Raw genomic sequence first — 24236 nt, 5'->3', positions numbered from 1 at the left:
ATCGTCGATTTTCAGGCAGGGACTGGAGGACGTTTCTTATAGTGGCTAAGTCTAGGCCCAGAGTGCACAGCCTCATAATAGAAGGCCGCCTCTTTAGAACACAGATGAGAAGGCATTTCTTTAGCCAGAGGGGGGTGAAACACATTACCACAGATGGCTGTGGAGGCAGGTTATTGGGTATATTTAAAGCACAGGTTGATAGGTGCTTGGTGATAGGTAAAGATGTCGAAGGTCACAGAGAATGGGATTGGAAGGGATAATAAATCAGCCATTATGGAATGGGGGAGCAGACTGGATGGGCTGAATGGCCTGATTCTCCTCCTATGTCTTATGTCTTTCTTTATTTTCCTGTAAATACTTGGAAGAAAGCAAATCTCAAGGTAGCATGAGGCTCTCCGTTGGTCGGGGATGATCATGGATATTGAGTCTACATGTTATGCAAGCCTGTGCAGTACAATGTGGAGAGCAAGCAATTGCCCCCCCCCACCCCCCAACGCTCCATGCAGCTGATGAATCCAAAGGAATGACAGAGCTAGATATCGTCTAGCACCAGCAGTGTTACAGGAGTTGCCAGTCAGTGTTGAACTTAATGTAGGACTGCCTTCGGGACTCCAGCTACAGAATTTTCCTTGGGGTTTATGCCTGAAGCTTTCTCCATGAGTAGGTATAGCCACAAGGCAGCAGAAGTTTGAGATCAGCGTTTTCCTTCTTCTAGATGAGCTGCCAACCGCGACTGTTAAGCCTCATTGCCAGAAGCAACTGGTTTTAAGGCACCAGTAACCCACCTTTGTCCCTTCTGTCAGTAGCAATGGTTCCACCAGGCTTAGTATGTAAACCACACGTGAAGGCCAGGAACTGGACTTGGTTGTCGGAGGCTATTTGAGACACACGCCACTGGGGACATTTAACAGATGGTGGGAGCTTGTCACCATTACTCCCCTCCCCTGGCTACGACAATTTTAAGGAACCAACCCAACATGAAGGAGCTACAAGGTAGTATACATACTTAGATACTTCGACTTTCAGCTTATGAATCAAGGGGTTGAGTGAGAGATATTCATGTGCAAGTTGAAGTACAGTTGCAATTATATAATGCCTCAACCTGTGCCTCATTGCCCGGAAAGATTCCACGACACCAACACAATCATCAGAGCCCTCAGAAAGGTCAACAGGTAGAATGCCGTCTCTCAATCTACAGGGTGTAGAGAGATGCGGGGGAATGAGTCTGTTGGCATAGTTATTCCGACAGGTTTAAAGGTGAAACTTTGTCTTCTTAGGGGAAAGTTAGAGGTGGAGAAGTGATTCGATCGGTGAGACCATCAGCACCAGTGAATTTCTTCAGCCAGAGGGTGGTGAATTTGTGGAACTCATTGCTACTGATGGCTGTGGAGGCCAAGTTATTGGGTTATTTTAAACAGGAGGTTGTGTTGACCAACTGGCTGGTGTGGTCATGGATATCTTCAACCTCTCGCTCCAGCAGTGCGTGTACCCACCTGCTTCAAGCAGACTTCAATTATACTGGTGTCCAAGAAGAGCATGGTAACCTGCCTCAGTGGCTATTGCACAGTGGCACTTACATCCATAGTGATGAAGTGTTTTGAGAGGTCGGTGATGAAACGTATCAGCTTCTGTTTGACGGACACTTGGATCCGCTCCAATTTGCCTACTGAAGCAACAGGTCTACAGCAGATGCTATTTCACTGGCTCTTCACTCAACACCGGAACATTGGGACAGCAAAGATGCATACATCAGGATGCTCTTTATTGATTACAGCTCAGCATTTAACACCATCATCCCCTCAGAACTAATTAATAAACTCCAAGACCTGGGCCTCAATGCCCCCTTGTGCAATTGGATCCTGGATTTCCTCACTTGTAGACCCTAGTCAGTTCGGATTGGCAGAAATATCTCCTCCAAAATCTCCATCAGCACCGGAACACCACAGGGCTGTGTACTTACCCCACTGCTCTTCTCGTTTTACACGTATGTCTAGGTGGCTAAGTACAGCCCCAACACTATATACAAGTTAGTTGATGACGTTACTCTTGTGGGCCATATCAAAGATGATGATGAATTAGCATACAGGAGGAAGATTGAAAATTTGGCTGAGTGGTGTCATAACAACAACCTCTCACTCAATGTCAGCTGATTGTAGACCAGGAGTGGGAAACCAGAGGTCCATGAGCCAGCAATCATCGGAGGACCAGAGGTAGAGAGGGTTAGCAACTTCAAATTTCTGTGTGTTACTATTTCAGAGGACCTGCCCTGGACCCATCATATAAATGTAATTGCAAAGAAAGCATGGCAGTGCCTCTGCAAGATACACACCTGCAGATTTTCTCTTGTTTGTGAATGGCAGTGCCTCTGCTTCCTTAGGAGTCTGTGGAGATTTGGCATGACATCTAAAACTTTGACAAACTTTGGCTGGATCATAGCCTGGAATGGAAACACCAATGTCTTTGAACAGAAAATCCTATAAAAGGTAGTGGATTTGGTCCAGTACATCACGGGTAAAGCCCTCACAACCATTCAGCATATCTACATGAAACACTGTTATAGGAAAGCAGCATCTGTCATCAGAGATCCTCACCACCAAAGGGTCTGCTCTTTTCTCACTGCTGCAAGTGCTTCAGGACTCACACCACCAGGTTCAGGAACAGTTACTAACCCCACAACCATCAGGCTTTTGACCAAAGGGTCATTTGCCCATCTATTGAGACATTCCCACAACTAATGATCTCACTTTAAGGACTCTTTATCTCATGTTCTTGTTATTTATTGCTATTTATTTATATTTGCATTTGCACAGTTTGTTCTGGTTGATCTTTCATTGATCCTATTTACAGTTACTATTCTATAGATTTGCCCACAGAAAAATGAATCTCAGGGTTGTATATGGTGACATATATGTACTCTGATAATAAACTTTAATTTGAACTTTGAAAAGATCAATCAGATACTTAAACATTTAGTGAGTTCTAGTTTGTAGCTTTCTTAATTTGAAAATAAGCTGAAATTCATTTTTAGAAGTATGTATTTCATTGGTTGCAGTTCCATGTGACTTGAGAGAGTTAGAGTGCATTCATAGGGAGGGTTTTGGTTTTAAAGGTTAGATGAAGTGCTTTGAGAGGGTGGTCATGGCCAGAATCAACTCCTGACTAAGCAAGGACCTGGACCTGCTGCAATTTGCCTAGCGCCACAATAAGTCTACAGTAGATGCAATCTCACCGGCTCTCCGCTCAGCCTTGGGTCACCTGGACAATAGCAATATCTATGTCAGGCTGCTCTTTATTGATTACTGCTCAGTATTCAATACCAGCATACCCCTAGTATTAATCAATAAGCACCAAACTCTGGACTTCTGCAATCAGATGCTTGATTTCCTCAGACCACAGTCCGAGCGGATCAGAAATAATACCACCCCCTCACTGACAACCAACACCGGCACACCTCAAGGATACGAGCTTAGTCCACTGCTCTATTCTCTCTACACCCATGTCCATGTGGCTAGACACAGCTCGAACACCATCTTTAAATCTACCTATGCCACAACTGTTGTTGGCTGAATCTCATATGGTGACAAGGAGGTGTACAGGACTGAGATAGATCAGCTGGTTGAGTGGTGTCACAACAACAACCATGCACTCAACATCAGTAAGACCAAGGAATTGATTGTGAATTTCAGGAAGTCGAAGGAACACAAATGGGTTCTCATTGTGGAAAGAGTGAGTAATTTCAAGTTCCTGATTGTCAACATCTCTGAAGAGGGGTCTAACATATTGATACAATTACAAAGAAGGCCTATCAGTGGCCATATTTCATTAGGTATTTGAGGAAATTTGGTTTGTCACTAAAGACTCCAACAAATTTCTACTGACGTAGAAAAGCCACTCAAAAAGGCGGCATCCATCATTAAAGATCCCCTCACCCAGAACATGCTCTCTTCTCATTGCTGTCTTCAGGAAGGAGGTACAGGAGCCTGAAGACACACACTCAATATTTTCGGAACAGCTTCTTCCCCTCTGGCATCAGATTTCTGTACGAACAATGAACCCATGAATACCACCTTGGTATTTTTTTGGCTCTCTTTTTGTATTACTTATTTAATTTAATATTTTAAAATCTATATTTATTATTGTAATTTCTAGTTTTTAAAATTTATTACACTGTACTGCTGCTGCAAAACAACAAATTTCATGACATATGCTAGTGCTACTAAATCTGACCAAGGAATTGTTTGAGGGCTTCAGGAAGCAACACACCAAGGAACACACACCAATCCTCATTGAGAGGTCAGCAGTGGAAAATGATGAACAGTTTCATGTTCCTAGATACAGAGTTCAAAGTAAATTTATTATCAAATGATGTATGTCACCATATACTACCGTGAGATTCATTTTCCTGCGATAAAACAAAGAAAGAGAATAGAATCAATGAAAATCTACACACAAAGACTGACAAACAACCGATGTGCAAAAGAGAAACTATACCTTCACACAGTTGATGATGAGAAGATGGTTCCTTTTTCAAAGTTCAAAATAAATTTAGTATCAAAGAATGTATATGTCACCGTATACATTTTCTTGCAGGCATTCACAGTAGAACAGAGAAATACAATAGGATCAATGAAAAACTACACAAAGACTGACACACAATTGAAGTGCAAAAATAAAATGACCAATAGTAATAATAAATAAATAATATCGTGAGCATGAGTTGTGGAGTCCTTGAAAGTGAGGGCATAGGTTGTGTTCAGTGTCGTGGTGGGTGAGGTTATCCATGCCAGTTCAGGAGCCTAGTAGTTGAAGGATAATAACTGTTCCTGATCCTGGTGATGTTCCTGAATATCTCTGAGGAACATTCTATATCGGGTCAAATGCAAGGAAATGGAAATTATCTTGAGCGGGCACCTTGGTCAACCAGCATGAGTTGAGACAGAAAACCTGCTTCTGTCCTGTATAGATGAGGGGTATGAAGTTTGGTTCAGGGGCTTGGGAACGTGCATGGAGGGCTATGGTCCTGGTATGCATCTATGGATCTAGGCAGAATAACATTCTGGCATAGATTAGATGGGCTGAAGGGCCTATTTTGTACGGTAGTGATTTAAGACCCAGTCTAATGGTTATTGCCACTGTTGGTAACTTATATTTAACATTACAGATTGCATAGCAGGTACACAAGTCCAAGTTGCTGGTCTGTAATACAGAAAGCTGCTTACCATTTTCGAAAATCTGTTCTATCGCGATGGATTTGACCAAACTCGAAACTACAACTCCCATTAAGCAACGCGAACCACGCAGAGTTCCGCCATGTTTAACCGGGCACGTGACGTGGGGTCACAAGCACCATGGCGGAAGTAGAGCAGGTAAATGGAAAAGCGCTTCATCTTGTGTTGCAGTTTCTCTGTAATTTAAATATATTTCTCTCTTGTTCCGTGGCTTTTGGAACCGTTTCATTTCCCTCGGGATGATGGTGATCCCGGCCTGATACAGCATTGCGTCCGTGATTAATTAGTTCCTGGATCTCTTGGTTATTCTTTCTAAATCAGCCCTGTTGATAAGACTTGAGGGTGAAACCAAGTGTGCAGAGTGTGTCCGTTGGGTGAGGGTCAGCAACTTGTATGACATTCTCTTTTTGCAATCTTACATCAGCTGATGTTGATTTGGGGCCATTGATGGCGATAACAGCGGATTAAGTGGTGGTTGCTCTAACGGTCTTCGGTGCCTGTCGTGGCCATGAAGTAGACCTCCCTATGTTCTGTAGCTCGGACAATGTCAACATCCAACCGTGTCAGTGCCTGAAGGGCTGTTGTTGCCATGATGTGATCTAAGTCGGTCTCGTATGAAAAAGAGTGTTGATTAAGTTCAAGTTTTTTGTCATCTGACCGTAGGGTGGCTGGGTGGAGATACGTATCTACTAAATGAAGTGTAAGGCGTTCCTTCCCTCCGCTAGCCTGCAGATCACCCTTGGGAAAGGTGTAGCACCTGCTTACCCCTCGATCAGGGTCATACGAAGCCATGGCAACAGGTGATGGATGGTTGTATGAGCAGCTGATGCACATCACAAGTCCTGGTTATGCGACCACTAACGCCAATCTCTGAAGAGAATTGATGATGGTTGGGGTCACTCATCTTGTAAAGACACTGCCTAGTAGACTACTACTATAGGAAAATTTGCCAAGAACAATCCCAGTCATGGACAGAGGACCATGATCGCCCACATCCTACCACATAATGATGAAGATGACTGTATGTTATATTCAGCCTAATAAACAATGTTCCCCATACCATGGTGTACCCATGAAACAACACACAAAATGATGGAGGAACTGAGCAAGATAAGCAGCATCTATGGAGAGGAATAAGCACTGATGAAGGCTTATGGCACACTGGCTTTCATAAGTCGGGGGATTGAGTATAAAAACTGAGGGGTATGGTGTTTTCCAGGATGCTGGTGAGACTACACTTGGCAGGATTTAAGAATCTGAGTGACAGGAAGGGGTTGGACAGGCTAGGATTTGATTCCACAAGGTAGGAGACCAAAAGGTAGATGTGTGTGAAATCAGGGGGAATGCAAGGGTCTTTTAAGAGACTTTTGGATAGGTACATGGAGCTTAGAAAAGAGGGTTATGGGTAAGCCTAGTAATTTCTAAGGTAGGAACATGTTTGGCACAACTTTGTGGGCCGAAGGGCCTGTATTGTGTTGCAGGTTTTCTATGTTTCTAATCTTTTTCCTGGAGTTGGCATATCAAGGACTAGAAGACATGGGGTTAAGGTGAGAGCAGAGAGATTTAAGAAGAACTTAAGTGGCAACTTGCTTTTAAACTCGAAGGGTGATGTCCTGCTGCTAGCTGTGAGGAGTTTGTACATTCTCCCCATTACCACATGGTTGCCTCAGGCTGCTCTGGTTTCCTCCCACGGTCCAAAAGCTTACCGGTTGGGCTGGTAGGTTAATTGGTCATTGTAAATTGCTCCATGATTACGCCAGGATTAAATCGTGGTTGCTGGGTGGCATGAGTCGAAGGGCTGGAAGGGCCTGTTCCAAGCTGTGCCTCGATCTATGTGGAATCAGCAGCCAGAGGTCGTGGTTGAGACGTGGCATGGTAGTGTAGTGGTTAGCGGAACGCTTTGCGGCACTGGAGGTTGGGGTTCGATTCCTGCTGCTGTTTGTAGGGAGTTTGCACGTTCTCCTCGTGACCGCAAGGCTTTCCTCTGGATGCTTCAGTTTCTTCTGCCATTCCAAAGTCATGCGGGTACTGGTTGGTGAGTTGTGGGCGTGCTACGTTGGCGCCGGAAGTGTGGTGCCACTTGGTGGGCTGGCCCCCCAGCACATCCGTAGACGGTGGTTGTGGAAAAATATGAAGCATTTCACTCTATGCTTTGGTGGTTTGGTGTTCATGTGACAAATAAAGTTAATATCATCAATCTTTTTTTTAAGAAAAATGTTGGTCAAGCACATGGATTGTAGAAGTTTATTTATTGAGGTACTGTGAAATAGACCCTTTGAGCCTTGCTGCCCAGCAACCCGTGATTCAACCCTAGCTTAATCACACGGCAATTTACAAAGAGCATTTAACCTACCAGCAGGAATGCCTTTAGGCTGTGCGAGCCCCTGGAGGAAACCTGTGCAGTCAGAAGGTGCTGGACCAAATGTTGGTGAAAGGGACTAGCTGGGATGGGCTGTCTCTGCTGGGATGTTTCAGTTGGGCTGAAGATTCTGGTTCTGTGCTGTATGACAATCACCTGGAAAGTTACGCTTTGAGAACAAGAGTGTAGTATTGTTTGTCCAAAAGAAATGCACGAGGTCATAAACTGCAGCAGGCAATGAGTGTCTGGGATGAACCCGGTGTGCGTTTGACAGTTCTGTCTTTATAAACTCAAAGTCTTAATCAGATCGGCATCTGTGATCCATTATAATAACATGTTAACAACTGGTTATACAGTGACCGTGGAGGTTACATGTGATTACATGGGGTATAAGGCACAGTGACAACCCAGCCAAGCCAAGTCAACATTTGGGTTTCATTTGAAACTTTTACGTTCTTGTTGAAGTCTAGTACAGCTCTATTCCCTGATCTGATTTCCCTCAAAAACCATAAGGCATACTATCGAATCTGCTTTACCATTCTATAATGGCTGGCTTTTCATAATCAGGTTTAATATCATGAAATTTGTTAACTTCATGACAGCTGTACAGTTCAATACATGATAAATATAGAGGGGGAAAAACCAAGTTATGTTGTGTGTGTGTGTGTATATATATATATATAAATATATATACACACACACACACTATATATATAGTTAAAATATGTAGTTCAAAATAACAGAAATAAATAAAAGTAATGAGGTAGTGTTCACGGGTTCAATGTCCGTTTAGGAATTGGACGGCAGAGGGGAAGAACCTGTTCGTAAGTCGGTGAGTGTGTGTGCCTTCAGGCTTCTGTACCTCCTTCCTAATGGTAACAATGAGAAGAGGGCATGTCCTGCGTGGTGGGGATCCCTAGTAATGGACGTTGCCTTCCTAAGGCACTGCTCCTTGAAGATGCCTTGGATACTACAGAGGCTGGTACCCATGATGGAGCAGCCTAATTTTACTACTCTCTGCATTATCCTTTTCAATCCAATTCTCCTTTGATACCCTTACTAATCAAGAAACTGTTAACCTGTGCTTTAAATATACCAATTACTTGCATGCACAGCTCTCTTTGTCAATGAATTCCACAGATTCACCACCCTCTCGCAAAAGAAATTCATCCTCATCTCTGTTCTAAAGAAACACCCTTCTGTTCCAAGGCTGTGTCCTCTGGTCCTAGACTCCCCTACTATAGGAAATATCCCTTTCATGTCCACTCTGTCTAGGCTTTTCAATATTTAATAGGCTTCAATGAGATCCCCCCTCCCTACATTCTTCTAAACTCCAGCAAGTACAGGCCCAGAGTCATTACGATGCTCCTCATATGTTAACCCTTTCATACTTGTGATCATTCCCATGAACTTCCTCTGGACCCTTTCCAAGGTCAGCACCATCGTAGTTTGACCAATTCCTTATGCACCCTCAGCAGTACATCCTTGCTGTCATATTCGTGTCCCCTCAGAATGAATTCTAACATTGCATTTACCTTACCTCCCTTTGCACCTCTTTTATTTGAATTTCCTCACTGTTTAGAAAATAATCTGTCTTTATTCCTTCTACCAAAGTGCACTTTTCGACACAGTGTTCCATCTGCCACTTCGTTGCCCTTTCTCCTGATCTGTCTAGGTCCTTATACAGACTCCCTGCTTTCTCAATGCTACCTGCCCCTTCATGTTGTTTAGGTGGTTACAGGCCAAATTCTGGAAGAGGGGGTGAGTGTGCATGAGGCACCTTGATTGTCATGGACTAGTTGGACTGGGGGACCTGCATATCAGGCATCGACCACGGCTTTACAAATGTGACAGTATCAGCTGGCCACTTTTTGTGCTGTAAGATCCCTTGGTTTGGCTCGTGTACTTTTAAGGATGAGGATTTAAAAATTAGTTTTGTTTGCCACGTGTATACTGAAGCAGTGAAATGCCTTATTTGTGTCAATGAGCAGCATGGACCAAGGGTGTGCTGGGGGCAGTCCGCAAGTGTTGTCAGGCTTCCTGCTAACCCTTATCCATACGTCTTCGGGATGTGGGAGAAAACCAGAGCACTTGGAGGAAACCCATGTGGTCAAGGAGAGAAAGTACAAACGCGTAACAGTGGCAGGATTTGAACCTTGGTCGCTGGTGCTGTAAAGCATTGTGCTAACCGCTATGTTATTGTGCTGCCCATAAACATGGTGTTCTGTGCTCTTTTATGGCGTTGCAGAGTTTTTACCTTTCTTGCTTTGTTCAAGTCACATACTGATGGGAGTAAGCCTGCGATTTCCATCCTCCCATTTGGCTGGTGTCCCTCTCCCTCTCCCCCTCCCCCCCCTCCCCCCTCTCCCCCTCCCCCCCTTCTCCCCCCCTTCTCCCCTCTCCCCCTCTCCCCCTCTCCCCCTCTCCTCCTCTCCCCCCCTCCCCTCTCCCCTCTCCCCCTCTCCCCCCTCTCCCCCTCTCCCCCTCTCCCCCTCTCCTCTCCCCCTCCCCCCCCTCTCCCCCTCCCCCCCTCTCCCCCTCCCCCCCCTCCCCCTCCCTCCCCCTCCCCCCTCTCTCTCTCCCCCCTCTCTCCCCCCTCTCTCCCCCCTCTCTCCCCCCTCTCTCCCCCTCCCCCCTCTCCCCCTCCCCCCTCTCCCCCTCCCCCCTCTCCCCCTCCCCTCTCCCCCTCCCCCCTCTCCCCCTCCCCTCTCTCCCCCTCCCCCCTCTCTCCCCCTCCCCCCCTCTCTCCCCCCTCCCCCTCTCTCCCCCCTCTCCCCCCCCTCTCTCTCCCCCCCTCTCTCTCCCCCCCCTCTCCCCCCCCCTCTCCCCCCCCCTCTCCCCCCCCTCTCCCCCCCCCTCTCCCCCCCCCTCTCCCCCCCCCTCTCTCTCCCCCCTCTCTCCCCCCCTCTCTCTCCCCCCTCTTCCCCCCTCTCTCCCCCACCTCCCTCTTGCTCACTGTTGCCAGAGAAAGGACTCTGGGTTTGACTGGTCTCTCTCTCACTCTCAGTTACTCCACCCAGAGGATGGTGCCTGGATCTTGGGCAAGGTTTAATCGATGTGGTTTGTGGATTGGTCTCTGTGGCTTATGTTATTTGTGTTTCTGGTTACCCCTTATTTGATTGCTATTTGGTGCAGTTTTGATCGGGGCGGACTAGCTGTGCGGCCTGCAGTTGGTGAATGACACAGCGCTCGATTGAACTAATCTGAATGTCCTTGGACCGTTTCAATGACGTTGTGGTTTGATGTTTCACATTCTCTGTTTTTTTTGCTGCACAGATAGAAGAATTACTGACTGGTAGAAGGCAAACAGTAAGGGGGCTTTTTTCTGGTTGGCTGCCAGTGACTAGTGGTGATCCGCAGGGGTCGTTGTTTGGACCACACCTTTTCATGTTATATGTGAATGATTTGGATGATGAAATTGTTGCTAAGTTTGCAAGAGATACAGAGATAGGTTAAGGGGCAGATTGTGTTGAGGAAACAAGGAGTCTGCAAAAGGTCTCAGACCAGGAGTTCCCAACCTGGGGTCCATGAACCTCTTGCTTAATGGTATTGGCCCATGGCATACAAAAGTTTGGAAATCCCTGTCCTAGACTGATTGGGAAAATGGGCAAAGGAGTGGCAGATGGAATACAGTGTAGGGAAGTGTATGGCCATGCTCTTTGGTAGAAGGAATAGAGGTGTAGACTATTTTTTAAATGGGGAGAAACTTCAAAAATCAAAGTGCAAAGGTACTTGTGAGTCCTTGTGCAGGTTTCCCTAAGGGTTAACTTGCAGGTTGAGTCGGTGGTGAGGAAGGCAAATGCAATGTTAGCATTCATTTCAAGAGGACTGGAATATAAAAGCCAGTATGTAATGTTGAGGCCTTTTAAGGCATTGGTCAGACTACAGTTGGAATATTGTAAACAGTTTTGGGCTCCTTATCTAAGACAAGATGTGCTGGCATGAAGAAGGTTCAGAGGAGGTTCATGAGAATGATTATGGGAATGAAAGGATTAATGTATAATGAGTGTTTGGCTCTGGGCCTGTTCTCTCTGGAGTTTAGAAGAATGAAAGAGGATCTCATTAAACCTCTTGAATATTGAAAGGTCTAGATAGAGTGGATGTTGGGAAGATGTTTCCTATAGTGGGGGAATCTTGGACCAGAGGACAAAGCCCCAGAATTGGGGCATGTCCATTTAGGACCGAGATGAGGAGGAACTTCTTATGCCAGAGGGTAGTGAATCTGTGGAGTTCATTGCCACAGACAGCTGTGGAGGCCAAGTCATTGGGTATATTTAAAGCAGAGTTTGATAGGTTTTTATTTAATCAGAGTGTCAAAGGTTACTGGAAAAAGGCAGGAGAATGGATTTCAGAGGGAAAATGGATCAGCCATGATGGATTGGTGGAGCAGACTTGATTGACAGAATGGCCTAATTCTGCTCCTATATCTTATGGTTTTATTTGAGGTATTTAGAGAATGCATGTGCTATTCCAGAAATGAATGGTCTTGGGTTGAAATGTCAACTGTTCATTCCCCTCTAATGATGCTGCCTGACTTGCTGAGTCTCCAGCATTTCAAACAAGAGAAAATCTGCAGATGCTGGAAATCCGAGCAACACACACAAAATGCTGGAAGAACTCAGCTGCCCAGGCAGCATCTTTGGAAAAGAGTACTGTCAACGTTTTGGTCTGTGCTGTGTGTGTTGTTCTCTCCAGCATTTGGTGCCTATGTTCAAGATTTCCAGCATCTACAGAATCATATGTTTAAAGAAGGGATAATATAGTTTGTTAGTATTTAGTGGCTAGGTATAATTAGGTTTATTGTTCACTGAAAACTGAAGGATATTACAATTATTTTTATACACAATTTTATACCGAAGGTCTGCATCAAGCAAATATTTACCATATCATTTCATTCTGGCATCAGTGTTGGTGACCTTGTTCTAAGGCGCTTGAAAAGCCCTTTTCCATGTGACACAACTGTGAGCTACTGACTTGTTGAGTTCCTTGTGGGACATTGGCATGGATGACGGCAGAGTAGCCATAGCTGGAGCAGTTCAGAAGTTGCAGGATAGATTCATCCTAAAGAAGAAGTATTCTAAAGGCAGGTTGACACAACTGTGGCTGACAAGAGAGGTCAAAGCCAGCATAAAAACCAAAGAAAGGCCATATAAAAGCGGAAATTAGAGGGAAGTTAGAGGATTGGGAAGCTTTAAAAAAGTCATAAAGAAGGAAAGGATGGAATATGAAGGTAAGCTAGCCAATTATACTAAAAAGGATACCAAAATTTTCTCCAGACATATAAAGAGTAAAAGACAGACAAGCCCTGGTTATGTGGCCACTGACACCAGGCAGACAATCTCTGAAGAGTATTGATAATGGCTGGGGTCACCCATCTTGTAAAGACACTGCCAAGAAGAAGGCGATAGCTAACCACCACCTCTGTAGCAAAAATTTCCAAGAACAGTCATGGTCACAGAAAGACCATGATCACCTTCACCATACGACGCTAAACGAATGAACAAACATTGAAACATGGACACATGCAGTGAAGTGCATTGTTTGTGAGAAAATCTCCAAGTGTCGCCATGCTTCCGGTGCCAGAAAAGTTTTCCTAACTGTATATTTTTTGTTTTTCACACCATTCTCTGTAAACTCTAGAGACTGTTGTAAGTGAACAGTTGTAAGGACCTATATAAATATAACTTTCTTCCATTAATTGAATACATGCAACAAGTACTTTCTAAATGGTCTCCTGTGACATTATCATTAATTGGTCAAATTAATGTTATTAAAATGATAGTGTTACCAAAGTTCTTGTGTGAATTCCAAGCAATCACTTCTTTTGTTCCTAAACTGTTTTTTGATAGAATAGACTCTAAAATTCTATCTTATATTTGGAATAATAAAATCCTAGATTGAGTAAACCTTTATTGCAGAAATTAAGAAAGTATGGTGGTATGGCTTTGCCAAATTTTAGAATGTAGTACTGGGCATTTAATATCCGATATATTTCTTTTTGGATTCATTACTCAGACATACATGACTGTCCTTTATGGGTGGATTTGGAGAAAAACTCGGTGAAGGGGTATTCTTTGGCCTCTTTACTGGGAGCTCCTCTTCCTTTGTTGCTTTCTAAGATTGATAGTTGAGACCTCAATCCCATTATTAAACATACATTAAGAATTTGGTTTCAGTTTCGTAGATTGTTTGAGTTTAATAATTTTGTTCTTTCTAGTAAAATTCATCTTAATTATTTTTTTAAACCATCAATTTCCAGTCAGACTTTTTTCCAATTCGGAAAACCAAAGGAAAAGTAACTTTTTTAGACTTGTTTATGGGAGATTGTTTAATGTCTTTCACTCAGTTAGTGGACAAATATGACTTACCGTAGATTCTGGACTACAGAGCGCACCTGATTAAAAGCCGCTGGCTCTAATTTTAGAAATAAAATCAATTTTTTACTTGTACAGGCCGCACCGGATTTTAGGCCGCAGGTGTCCCACGTTGTAATATGAGATATTTACACAGAAAGATATTACACGTGAGGATTTTTTAACTTTTAATTAAATCCATATGGTAACATAAACAAATACATACTGCAAATGCTTTTTTTCGAACCGTGCCTGTAACGCGGCTACTTTTAAATATACGTTGCGTATACTTCTTTACTGAACAACATTCCAATATCTCCTAACGACAGGTAAAAAATATATATACTGCAGCCTACCAGGAAAAGTTATTGATCGCCTTTAACTTAAAAGCAGCGTTTTCGCTCCGCCGCTCGCCCCCCTCCTTCCCGTTTATCGCAAACCGGTATCCCACAAGACGCGGCGAAACCGGGTGTGACGTCATAGCATCCCGCGATGTAGTACAGAAAACAAATATAGTTAAAACAGTTCTAACTTTAACTAACAAATGAATTACTAAGCGAAAATATTATAAACTAAATAACTGCCATAAAGGCAGCACAATGCTTTTCTTCGAGTGTTTTCCATGTTGATGAGGGTGAGTACAAATGACTGATTTACAATAATTTAATTGTGAAAGTGCGCTTGATTTATCGTACAATTTCATTGGACCTCTGTGAACTACTCATCAATTTTATTGGTCTACTGTTACGAGGCAAAATGTTTTTGGCGGCATGAAAAAAAATAATGCATTAGCCGCACCGTATTAAAGGCCGCAGAGTTCAAAGCTGTTCAAAATGTGGGAAAAAAGTAGCGGCTTAAAATCCGGAATCTACGGTACCTAATGCACACTGTTTTAGATATTTACAAATTAGGAATTTTCTACGTAGCTTACTTCCAAACTTTCCCTCTGCTTATTCACCCAATATGATAGATACTCTTTTTCAGGTTAAACCATTTCAAAAAGGACCGATAGCTAAAGTTTATAAATAGTTATTGAATTTGCGAATGTTATCTAACGATAAAATTAAAGCTGCGTGGGAATTGGAATTTCGAGAGTCACTTTCAGATAATTAATGGGATAAAATTTTTCATTTGGTAAATACTTCATCTATTTGTGCCAGTCATTCCTCAATACAGTTCCAGGTAGTGCATCAGGACCATATGTCAAAGGATAAATTAGCCCGTATCTTTTCCAATATTAATCCTATTTGCGACAGATGTAATATTGAGGTGACTACTTTAAAACATATGTTTTGGTCTTGTATCATGATAGATAATTTTTGGAAAGATGTCTTTAAAGCTTTATCAAAAGTCTTGAATTTGGACCTACAGCCGAATTTATTTACAGCAATTTTTGGGATCACTCCACCGCAAGCAGGATATATTTCCTGTTCCGCTCAGTGGATGATCGCTTTTACAACTTTATTGGCGAGGAGAGTCATTTTGCTTAAATGGAAGGACTCCAATCCACCTACTGTATTTTATTGGCTCACGTCCATTACGTCCTGTCTAAGCTTAGAGAAAATAAGTCAGACATTTGATACAGCCTTTAAATTTGAAGAAACCTGACGACCTTTTATTCAATATTTTCATATGGTTTGATTTATTGCTCTTCTAGTTACTTTCTCAAAACTTTGGATTTGATCAGAAAGTTTCTCCTTTTTTCGCTCTCACTCTCAGTATGAGCTGCCCACTTACTTTTTTTCTCCTTTTTGTTTGTTTTGTTTAGTGGGTTTTTTTATGTATATAAAATTATAAAAGTTTCTTTATCTTTTTTCTTCTTTTCATGGGATGGTAAGAGGAAAATTGATTATCTTATAGGGTAGAAAGACCCTAATGGGTGTTATCTACAGGCCCCCAAACAGCAGTCTGGATGTACGGTGTAAGTTGAATGAAGAGTTAAAATTGGCATGTCGCAAAGGTAATGATACAGTTGTCATGGGGGATTTCAGCATGCAGGCAGACTGGGAGAATCAGAATGGTACTGGACCCCAAGAAAGGGAGTTTGTGGAGTGCCTCCGAGATGGATTCTTAGAACAGCTTGTACTGGAGCCTACCAGGGAGAAGGCAATTCTAGATTTAGTGTTGTGCAATGAACCGGATTTGATCAGGGACCTCGAGGTAAAGGAACCAATAGGAGGTAGTGACCATAATATGATATGTTTTAACCTACAATTTGAGAAGGAGAAGGGAAAATCGGATGTGTCAGTATTACAGTTGAACAAAGGGAACTATGGAGCTATGAGGGAGGAGCTGGCCAAAGTTCAATGGAACAATACCCTAGCAGGGAAGACAGTGGAACAAAAATGACAGGTATTTCTGGGAATAATGCAGAAGGTGCAGGATCGGTTCATTCCAAAGAGGAAGAAAGATGCTAAGGGGAGTAAAGGGCGGCCGTGGCTGACGAGGGAAGTAAAGGGCAGTATAAAATTAAAAAAGAAGTATAACATAGCAAAGATGAGCGGGAAACCGGAGGACTGGGAGGCTTTTAAAGAGCAACAGAAGTTTAAGAAAAAAGGCAAGACACCAAGAAAAAATGAGGTACGAAGGTAAACTAGCCAAGAATATAAAGGAGGATAGTAAAAATTTCTTTAGGTATGTGAATAGCAAAAAAATAGTTAAGACCAAAATTAGGCCTTTGAAGACAGAAACGGGTGAATTTATTATGGGGAACAAGGAAGTGGCAGATCAGTTGAACAAGTACTTTGGATCTGTCTTCACTAGGGAAGACACAGACAATCTCCCAGATGTAATAGTGGCCAAAGGAACTAGGGTAAAGGATGAACTGAAGGAAATTTATATTAGGCAAGAAACGGTGTTGGATAGACTGTTGAGTTTGAAGGCTGATAAGTCCCCGGGACCTGATGGTCTGCATCCCAGGGTACTTAAAGAGGTGGCTCTAGAAATCGTGGATGCATTGGTAATCATTTTCCAATGTTCTATAGATTCAGGAACAGTTCCTGCTGACTGGAGGGTGGCTAATGTTGTCCCACTTTTCAAGAAAGGAGGGAGAGAGAAAACAGGGAATTATAGACTGGTTAGCCTGACGTCAGTGGTGGGAAAGATGCTGAAGTCAATCATAAAAGATGAAATTACGACACATTTGGATAGCAGTAGAAGGATCAGTCCGAGTCAGCATGGATTTATGAAGGGAAAATCATGCTTGACTAATCTTCTGGAGTTTTTTTGAGGATGTAACTATGAAAATGGACAGAGGGAGAGCCAGTGGATGTAGTGTACCTGGACTTCCAGAAAGCTTTTGATAAAGTCCCACATAGGAGATTAGTGGGCAAAATTAGGGCACATGGTAGTGGAGGCAGAGTACTGACATGGATCGAAAATTGGCTGGCTGACAGGAAACAAAGAGTAGCGATTAACGGGTCCCTTTCGGAATGGCAGGCTGTGACCAGTGGGGTACCGCAAGGTTCGGTGCTGGGACCGCAGCTGTTTACAATATACATTAATGATTTAGATGAAGGGATTAAAAGTAATATTAGCAAATTTACTGATGAAACAAAGCTGGGTGGCAGTGTGAAATGTCAGGAAGATGTAATGAGAATGCAGGGTGACTTGGACAGGTTGGGTGAGTGGGCAAATGTATGGCAGATGCAGTTTAATGTGGATAAATGTGAGGTTATCCACTTTGGTGGCAAGAGCAGGAAGGCAGATTACTATCTAAATGGAGTCAAGTTAGGAAAAGGGGAAGTAGAAAGAGATCTAGGTGTTCTTGTACATCAGTCAATGAAAGCAAGCATGCAGGTACAGCAGGCAGTGAAGAAAACTAATGGCATGCTGGAATTGAGTATAGGAGTAAAGAGGTCCTTCTGCAGCTGTACAGGGCCCTGGTGAGACCCCACCTGGAGTATTGTGTGCAGTTTTGATCTCGAAATTTGAGAAAGGACATTCTTGCTATTGAGGGAGTGCAGCGTAGGTTCACAAGGTTAATTCCCGGAATGGCGGGACTGTCATATGTTGAAAGATTGGAGCGACTGGGCTTGTATACACTGGAATTTAGAAGGATGAGAGGGGATCTGATTGAAACATATAAGATTATTAAGGGATTGGACACACTGGAGGCAGGAAGCATGTTCCCGCGGATGGGTGAGTCCAGAACTAGAGGCCACAGTTTAAGAATAAGGGGTAGGCCATTTAGAACAGAGATGCGGAAAAACTTTTTCACCCAGAGAGTGGTGGATATGTGGAATGCTCTGGCCCAGAAGGCAGTGGAGGCCAAGTCTCTGAATGCATTCAAGAGAGAGTTAGATAGAGCTCTTATAGATAGCGGGGTCAAGGGATATGGGGAGAGGGCAGGAACGGGGTACTAATTGTGTATGATCAGCCATGATCACAGTGAATGGTGGTGCTGGCTAGGAGGGCCGAATGGCTTACTCCTGCACCTATTGTCTATTGTCTTATTTTTATTATATACTATTAGATTAATGCTATGTATGATCTAGATAATGTTTATTTTACCTTTTATATGAATTGTTATCGATATAGGTATTTGAGCCAATTTTCCTCTTGTTTATATATAGGTACTTTTTTAATTAATAAAAAGATTGATAGTGAAAGAAAGAGACTGTTGTAAGTGAAAATCACAGGAGATCAGCAGTTTTTGAGATACTTAAACCACCCTGCCTGGCACCAACTATCATTCCATGGTCAAAGTCACTTAGATCACAGTTCTTCCCCATTCTTGAGCTGAACCTCTTGACTATGTCTACATGCTTTTATACATCGAGTTGCTGCTTCATGATTGGCTGGTGTCATATTTGCATTAATAAGCAGATGTACCCAATAAAGTAAAAACTGAATGTATTGTATTGCAAAATCCTATTTTGAAGTAGTTTATATGATATGCAATGCTTTAATTCTGCTCTGCTTGTCTTTTACAGGAAGCTCAAAACTATGAGGAGTCCACAGATGAATCAGAGGTAAATTAAACCCAGCAATTATCTGTTATTTCATCCCTACAGTAGCAGTAATGGAACAGCAGATTTACAGTCACGTCTTCTGAGGAGTTGTTTTAATTGTAAACTGAGGCCTTATAAGGGATAGGTTAGGCTGCATTTGGAATATTCTGAGCAATTTTGGGCCACAGATTGCCTAGTTCAGCTCCTGTGTCTCATGGTATCATGTTGAAATACAATACTGTGTCTAGAGAATCCAGAGGAGGTTCATGAGGATGATTCCGGGAATGAAAGGGTTAACATATGAGGAACGTTTGGCAAATTTGGGCCTGTAATCACTGGCATTTAGAAGAATGCATGGGGATCTCATTGAAACCTACTGAATGTTGAAAGTTCTAGATAAGGTGGATGTTTCCTATGGTGGGGGTATCCAGAGCTGGAAAGCACAGCCTCAAAATGGAGGGGCGACCTTTTAGAACAAGTAAGGAGGATTTATTTTAGCCAAAGAGTGGTAATTCCATGGAATGCTCTGCCACAGACTGCAGTGGAGGCCAAGTCTGGGGGTATATTTAAAGCAGAAGTTGATAGATTCCTGATTGGTTGGGGCATCAAAGGATATGGTGAGAGGGTAGGTGTATGGGATTGAGTGGGATCTAGGATCAGCCATGATGAAATGGTGGAGTGGGCTCGATGGGCTGAATACCTAATTCTGCTCCTATGTCTTATGGTTTTATGGTCTTAATTTAAATCCTGGTTCACAAAAACACCTGAGGGTTTCCTGGAATTGAATACATAACTCCTGAAGAGCTTGGGACAGTGGCAACCTTTACACTACCCCCACTGGCATTTGCAATGTTTTCAGAAATTCAATGAGCATAATGGTGGGTGTTACAGGGTGGGGAAGAAAATGTGGGAGGAATTGGGATGAGGGAGGAATTAGAGAGAGTCTGATCAGGGCTAGAAGGTGAAGAGAGCAGTGGGGATTTTGTCTTAGGTTTTGTAGAATGGAGGAGGTTAAAGGTATTCACAGGATGAACTTGAGGTATGTGGCCTAAAGGTTAGTACAGCAGACAGGCCCTTCGGCCCACAATGTTGTGCTGAAGCAAATAAATTAGTGATCAAGTGGCCAACCAAACTAATCCCTTACACCTACACAATGTCCATATCCTTCCATATTCCTCACATTAAATGTCTCTTAAAAGTCCCTAATGTATCTGTGTCTACCACCACCCCAGGCAGTGCATTCCAGACACCCACCTCTCTTTGTGTAATAAAACAAAACAACAAAACAAAAACTTGCCCCTCACTTATCCTTGAAATTACACCCTCTCACCTTAAATGCATGCCATCTGGTATTAGACATTTTAACCCTTGGAAAAGGATACTTCCTGTCTACTTCATCTATGCCTCTCATTATTTAAAATCTCTATCAGATCTCCCCTCAGCCTCTGCCACTCTAGAGAAAACAGCCCAAGTTGTCCAAACTCTCGTGATAGCACATGCCCTCTAATTCAGGCAGCTTCCCGGTGAACCTCTTTTGTACCCTCTCTGAAGCCTCGACATCCTTCCTATAATGGGGCCGACCAGAACTGTGTGCAGTACTTCAGATGTGGTCTAACTAGAGTTTTATAAAGCTGCAGCATAACTTACTGACTTTTGAACTCATTGCCTTGACTAATAAAGGCAAGCATGCCACAAGCCTTATTAACCACCCTATCAACCTGTGTAGTCACTTTCAGGGAGTTTTGAACTTGGACCCCAAGATCCCTCTGCTCATCAGCACGGTTAAGGCCCTATCCTTAATAGGATACTGTCTCTTTTGAGCTACCATCACCATCTGGTAAGGAGATGGTGTTCACATTTAAACTCCATCTGCGATTTCTTTGCCCATGCCTCCAACGATCTAAAGGACATTTCATTGTACGTGACTGTGATAGAGAGCAGGTTATTCGTTAAAGGGGAACTGCCTGAAGACCTCTTTGATATCATTGACTCAGCACTACATCCTTGTTATATTTATTGAGATACAGTGTAGACAAGGTCCTTACAGTCCTTTGAGCTACGTCACACAGAAACGCTAGCTTAATCATGGCAACCATGGGACAATTTACAATGACCAGTTAACCTACTGACCAGTGTGTCTTTGGAATGTGGGCAGAAACCAGAGCACCCAGAGGGAAACTGGTACAAACTGGTACAAACATTTACAGAGGTAAATGTACAAACTCCTTACAGGCAGTGACGGGAATTGAACCTGGGTTTCCTGTACTGTAAAGCATTATTCTAACCACTACGCTACCGTGGAACCCAATATTTTATTGTCTAGTCCTCTGAAAATGAGTTCTAACATTGCATTTGCCTTCCTTACCACCCCACTCAACCCGCAAGTTAACCTTTAGAGAATTCTGCACAAAGATTCCCAAGCCCCTTTGCATTTCTGATTTTCATTTAGAAAGTAGTCTATGCCTTTTTTCCTTTTGCCAAGGTCTATATCCAACTCTTCTCTGCATTATATTTCCTCTGCCACTTCTTTGCTAATTCTCCTAATCGATCTAATCCTTCTGCAGGCTCCCAAAATACCCACTAGTATCTCATAGAATTTCTGAACTCTTTGCAAATGCCAATGAGGGTAGTGTAAATGCTGCCATTGTCCCAGCTCTTCAGGAGCTATGTATTCAATTTCAGGAAACCTTTGGATAGTTTTGTGAGCCAGGATTTAAATTGTATTTCAACAGATGTTTGGCAACCTGCTGCTTTCACAAGTCTCCTTTGCGAGTTATTGATCGATGATTCTCAGATTTTAATTAGTATGGGGCATAGGTAAGAGAGTGTAAGGTATTTAATGAGGGACTAAATCACGAAATGATGGGAAGTTGAGATGTGTTATTGGTTTTTTTTAAAAAGAAAACTTTCTCCTGGTGTGCCTAGATCTCTAGTCTAGATGCAAATAGATTAAACTGGAAAGACATTGCAATTGTTAAAAGTATTTCATAAATCCCAAAAAAAAGCAGAAAGAATATATAAGCATATAAGGAATATTCTGTGCAATGAGTAAGTCACATAAGAGTAATAACAGGAGATTTCACCTCCTCCCAAATAACTTGCCAAGTGAGGAGGGTGTAAATGTAGAGTGAATGACGTGTTGTGTGAGGGAAAACTTCACTCTGAGGGTCGTGAGATGGCCCAACACAAATGGTGCATGTGAGCTCGATTTCAATGTTTAAGTGAAGTTTGGATAGGTACATGGATGGTAGGGGTATGAAGGATTATGGTCCCGGTGCAGGTTAATGGGAGCTGACAGTTTAAATGGTTCAGCTTGGGCTAGATGGGCTGAAGGGCCTGTTTCTGTGCTGTACTTTTCTATGACTCAGATTTAAAAGACAGCGTGAGTAATTCCTGATAACAGGAAATGAGCCAACAGTATTGAAGAACAGAAGATCAAACCAACCAAAATAAAATGATTCAGAATCCAGTTTATTATCACTGACATAGGGCAGCAGTACCATGCAATACATAAATTACTGTGCGTTACAGTATGAGACCCTCTGTCGGCTGGGGTTGACCATGGATGTTGCATCTTTGTTGAAGTCGATTTGCAAACCAGGGCAGTACGATATGAAGAGCAAGCTGTTGCCCATGTAGCAGTCCTCCACTATCCACGGAGCTGATAAATACAAGAGAACGGCAGAGACTGATACATTTTGGCACCACTGGTGCTGCAGGAGTTGCCAGTCAGCATTGAACTCAACATGGGGCTGCCTTAGGGACCCCAGCTCTGCATTTTTCCCTCGAGTTTTACTCCCGAAGCTCCCGTGAGTGGGTACAGCCGCAATGCAGCGGAGGTTTGAGAACAGAGTTTTCCTTCTCCTAGATGAGCTGCCAACCACGGCTGTTGAGCCCCCTCTGCCTGAAATGACTAGTGTTAAGGTGCCAGTAACCCACCTTTGTCCCTTCTCCTATCAGTACAAATGGTTCTGGGCTTAGTAGCTAAGCCACATGTACAGACCAGAAGCTGACTTGGGTGTCAGAGGCTATCTGAGACGGAAGCCTTTGGGAGCTCATTCCCACTACTATCCCATGCTACGATAATCTTAAGGAACCAAGTTAAAATACGAGTAAGTAGTGAGATGGTGTTCACAAAAGAATGGACCATTCAGAAATCTAATGGCTTAGGGGAAGAAGCTGTTCCCAAGATGTTTGGTGTGCATGTTCAGGTTCCTGTACCTCCTCCCTGATGTTAGTAATATGAAGGGAGCATGTCCTGGATGGCTCTTCATGATGGATCCCACCTTCTTGAGAAGATGTCCTCTTTGATGTGGAGGCTAGTGTCCATGGTGGAGCTGACCAAGTCTTCAGTGTTCTGCAGCTTTTTGAAATCCTGTGCACTGAGCCCTCCATACGAGATGGTGATGGGAACAGTCAGAATGATGTCAATGGTAGATGTGTAGAAATTTGCAGGAGTCTTTGGTGACGTACCAAATCACCTTAAACTCCTAATGAAATATAGCTGCTGTCGGTCCTTCTTCATAATTGGATCAACGTGATTGATCTTTGCGGATGTTAAAACTGCGGAACTTGCATCTGCTCACCCTTTCCATTGCTGAGCCCTCGATGAGGACTGGTGCGTGTTCCCTCAACTTCCCCCTCCTGAAGTCCACAATGAGTTCCTTCGTCTATTGATTAGATTAGATTAGATTCAACCTTACTGTCGTTGTGCCGAGTACAGATACAAAGCCAATGAAATACAGTTAGCATCTAACCAGAAATGCAAAGAATAATGTTATTTACAAAATAACTGTGAACAAAAAGTAAGTGCTACAGCACACAAATATAAAAATCCTGAGACAGTGTGTAGGCCTCCGTTAGTCTTGATAGACCGTGGATTTGCGCTTTGGAGAGTTTCCAGGGCACAAGCCTGGGCAAGGTTGTATGGGAGACCGGCAGTTGCCCGCGCTGCAAGTCTCCCCTTTCCCCGCCACCGATGTTGTCCAAGGGAAGGGCATTAGGACCCATACAGCTTGGCACCGGTGTCGTCGCAGAACAATGTGTGGCTTGCTCAAGCCTCAGCCAAGGCTCGAACTAGTGACCTTCAGATTTCTAGACGACCGCCTTAACCACTTGGCCACGTGCCAACACCACTGAGCTAGTACAATATGGGTGCAATACTGCTTAGCGCTGTGATGTGAGGTTCAGCAGGGTCACAGCCTCAGGGAAGAAGCTCTTCCTGTGCCTGCTGGTGTGGGAGCGGAGGCTCCTGTAGCGCCTACCGAATGGGAGGAGAATAAAAAGTCCATGTTTAGGGTGAGATGCATACTTGATAATGCTTTTCGCTCTGCCCAGGCAGCGT

At 43.3% G+C, this 24236-nt stretch overlaps 1 protein-coding gene across 2 annotated transcripts in view; it reads left to right on the top strand.

Annotated features, from left to right (window-relative positions):
- Positions 1–5307: 5307 nt before the first annotated feature.
- Positions 5308–24236, top strand: part of vps41 (VPS41 subunit of HOPS complex) — a 228384-nt gene continuing 209455 nt past the window's right edge. For both annotated transcript variants that reach the window (XM_073031609.1, XM_073031568.1), the window contains exons 1-2: positions 5308–5366; positions 18875–18913. In XM_073031609.1, coding sequence (XP_072887710.1) covers positions 5349–5366; positions 18875–18913 — 57 coding nt within the window. In that variant the 5' untranslated portion in view covers positions 5308–5348. The remainder of the gene's footprint in view (positions 5367–18874; positions 18914–24236) is intronic.

Source organism: Hemitrygon akajei, chromosome 1, assembly GCF_048418815.1.
Source record: "Hemitrygon akajei chromosome 1, sHemAka1.3, whole genome shotgun sequence".
In the NCBI taxonomy this organism is placed as follows: domain Eukaryota; kingdom Metazoa; phylum Chordata; class Chondrichthyes; order Myliobatiformes; family Dasyatidae; genus Hemitrygon; species Hemitrygon akajei.
Note: the sequence above shows the minus strand (reverse complement) of the source record. Positions and strands in the feature narration are given on the sequence as shown.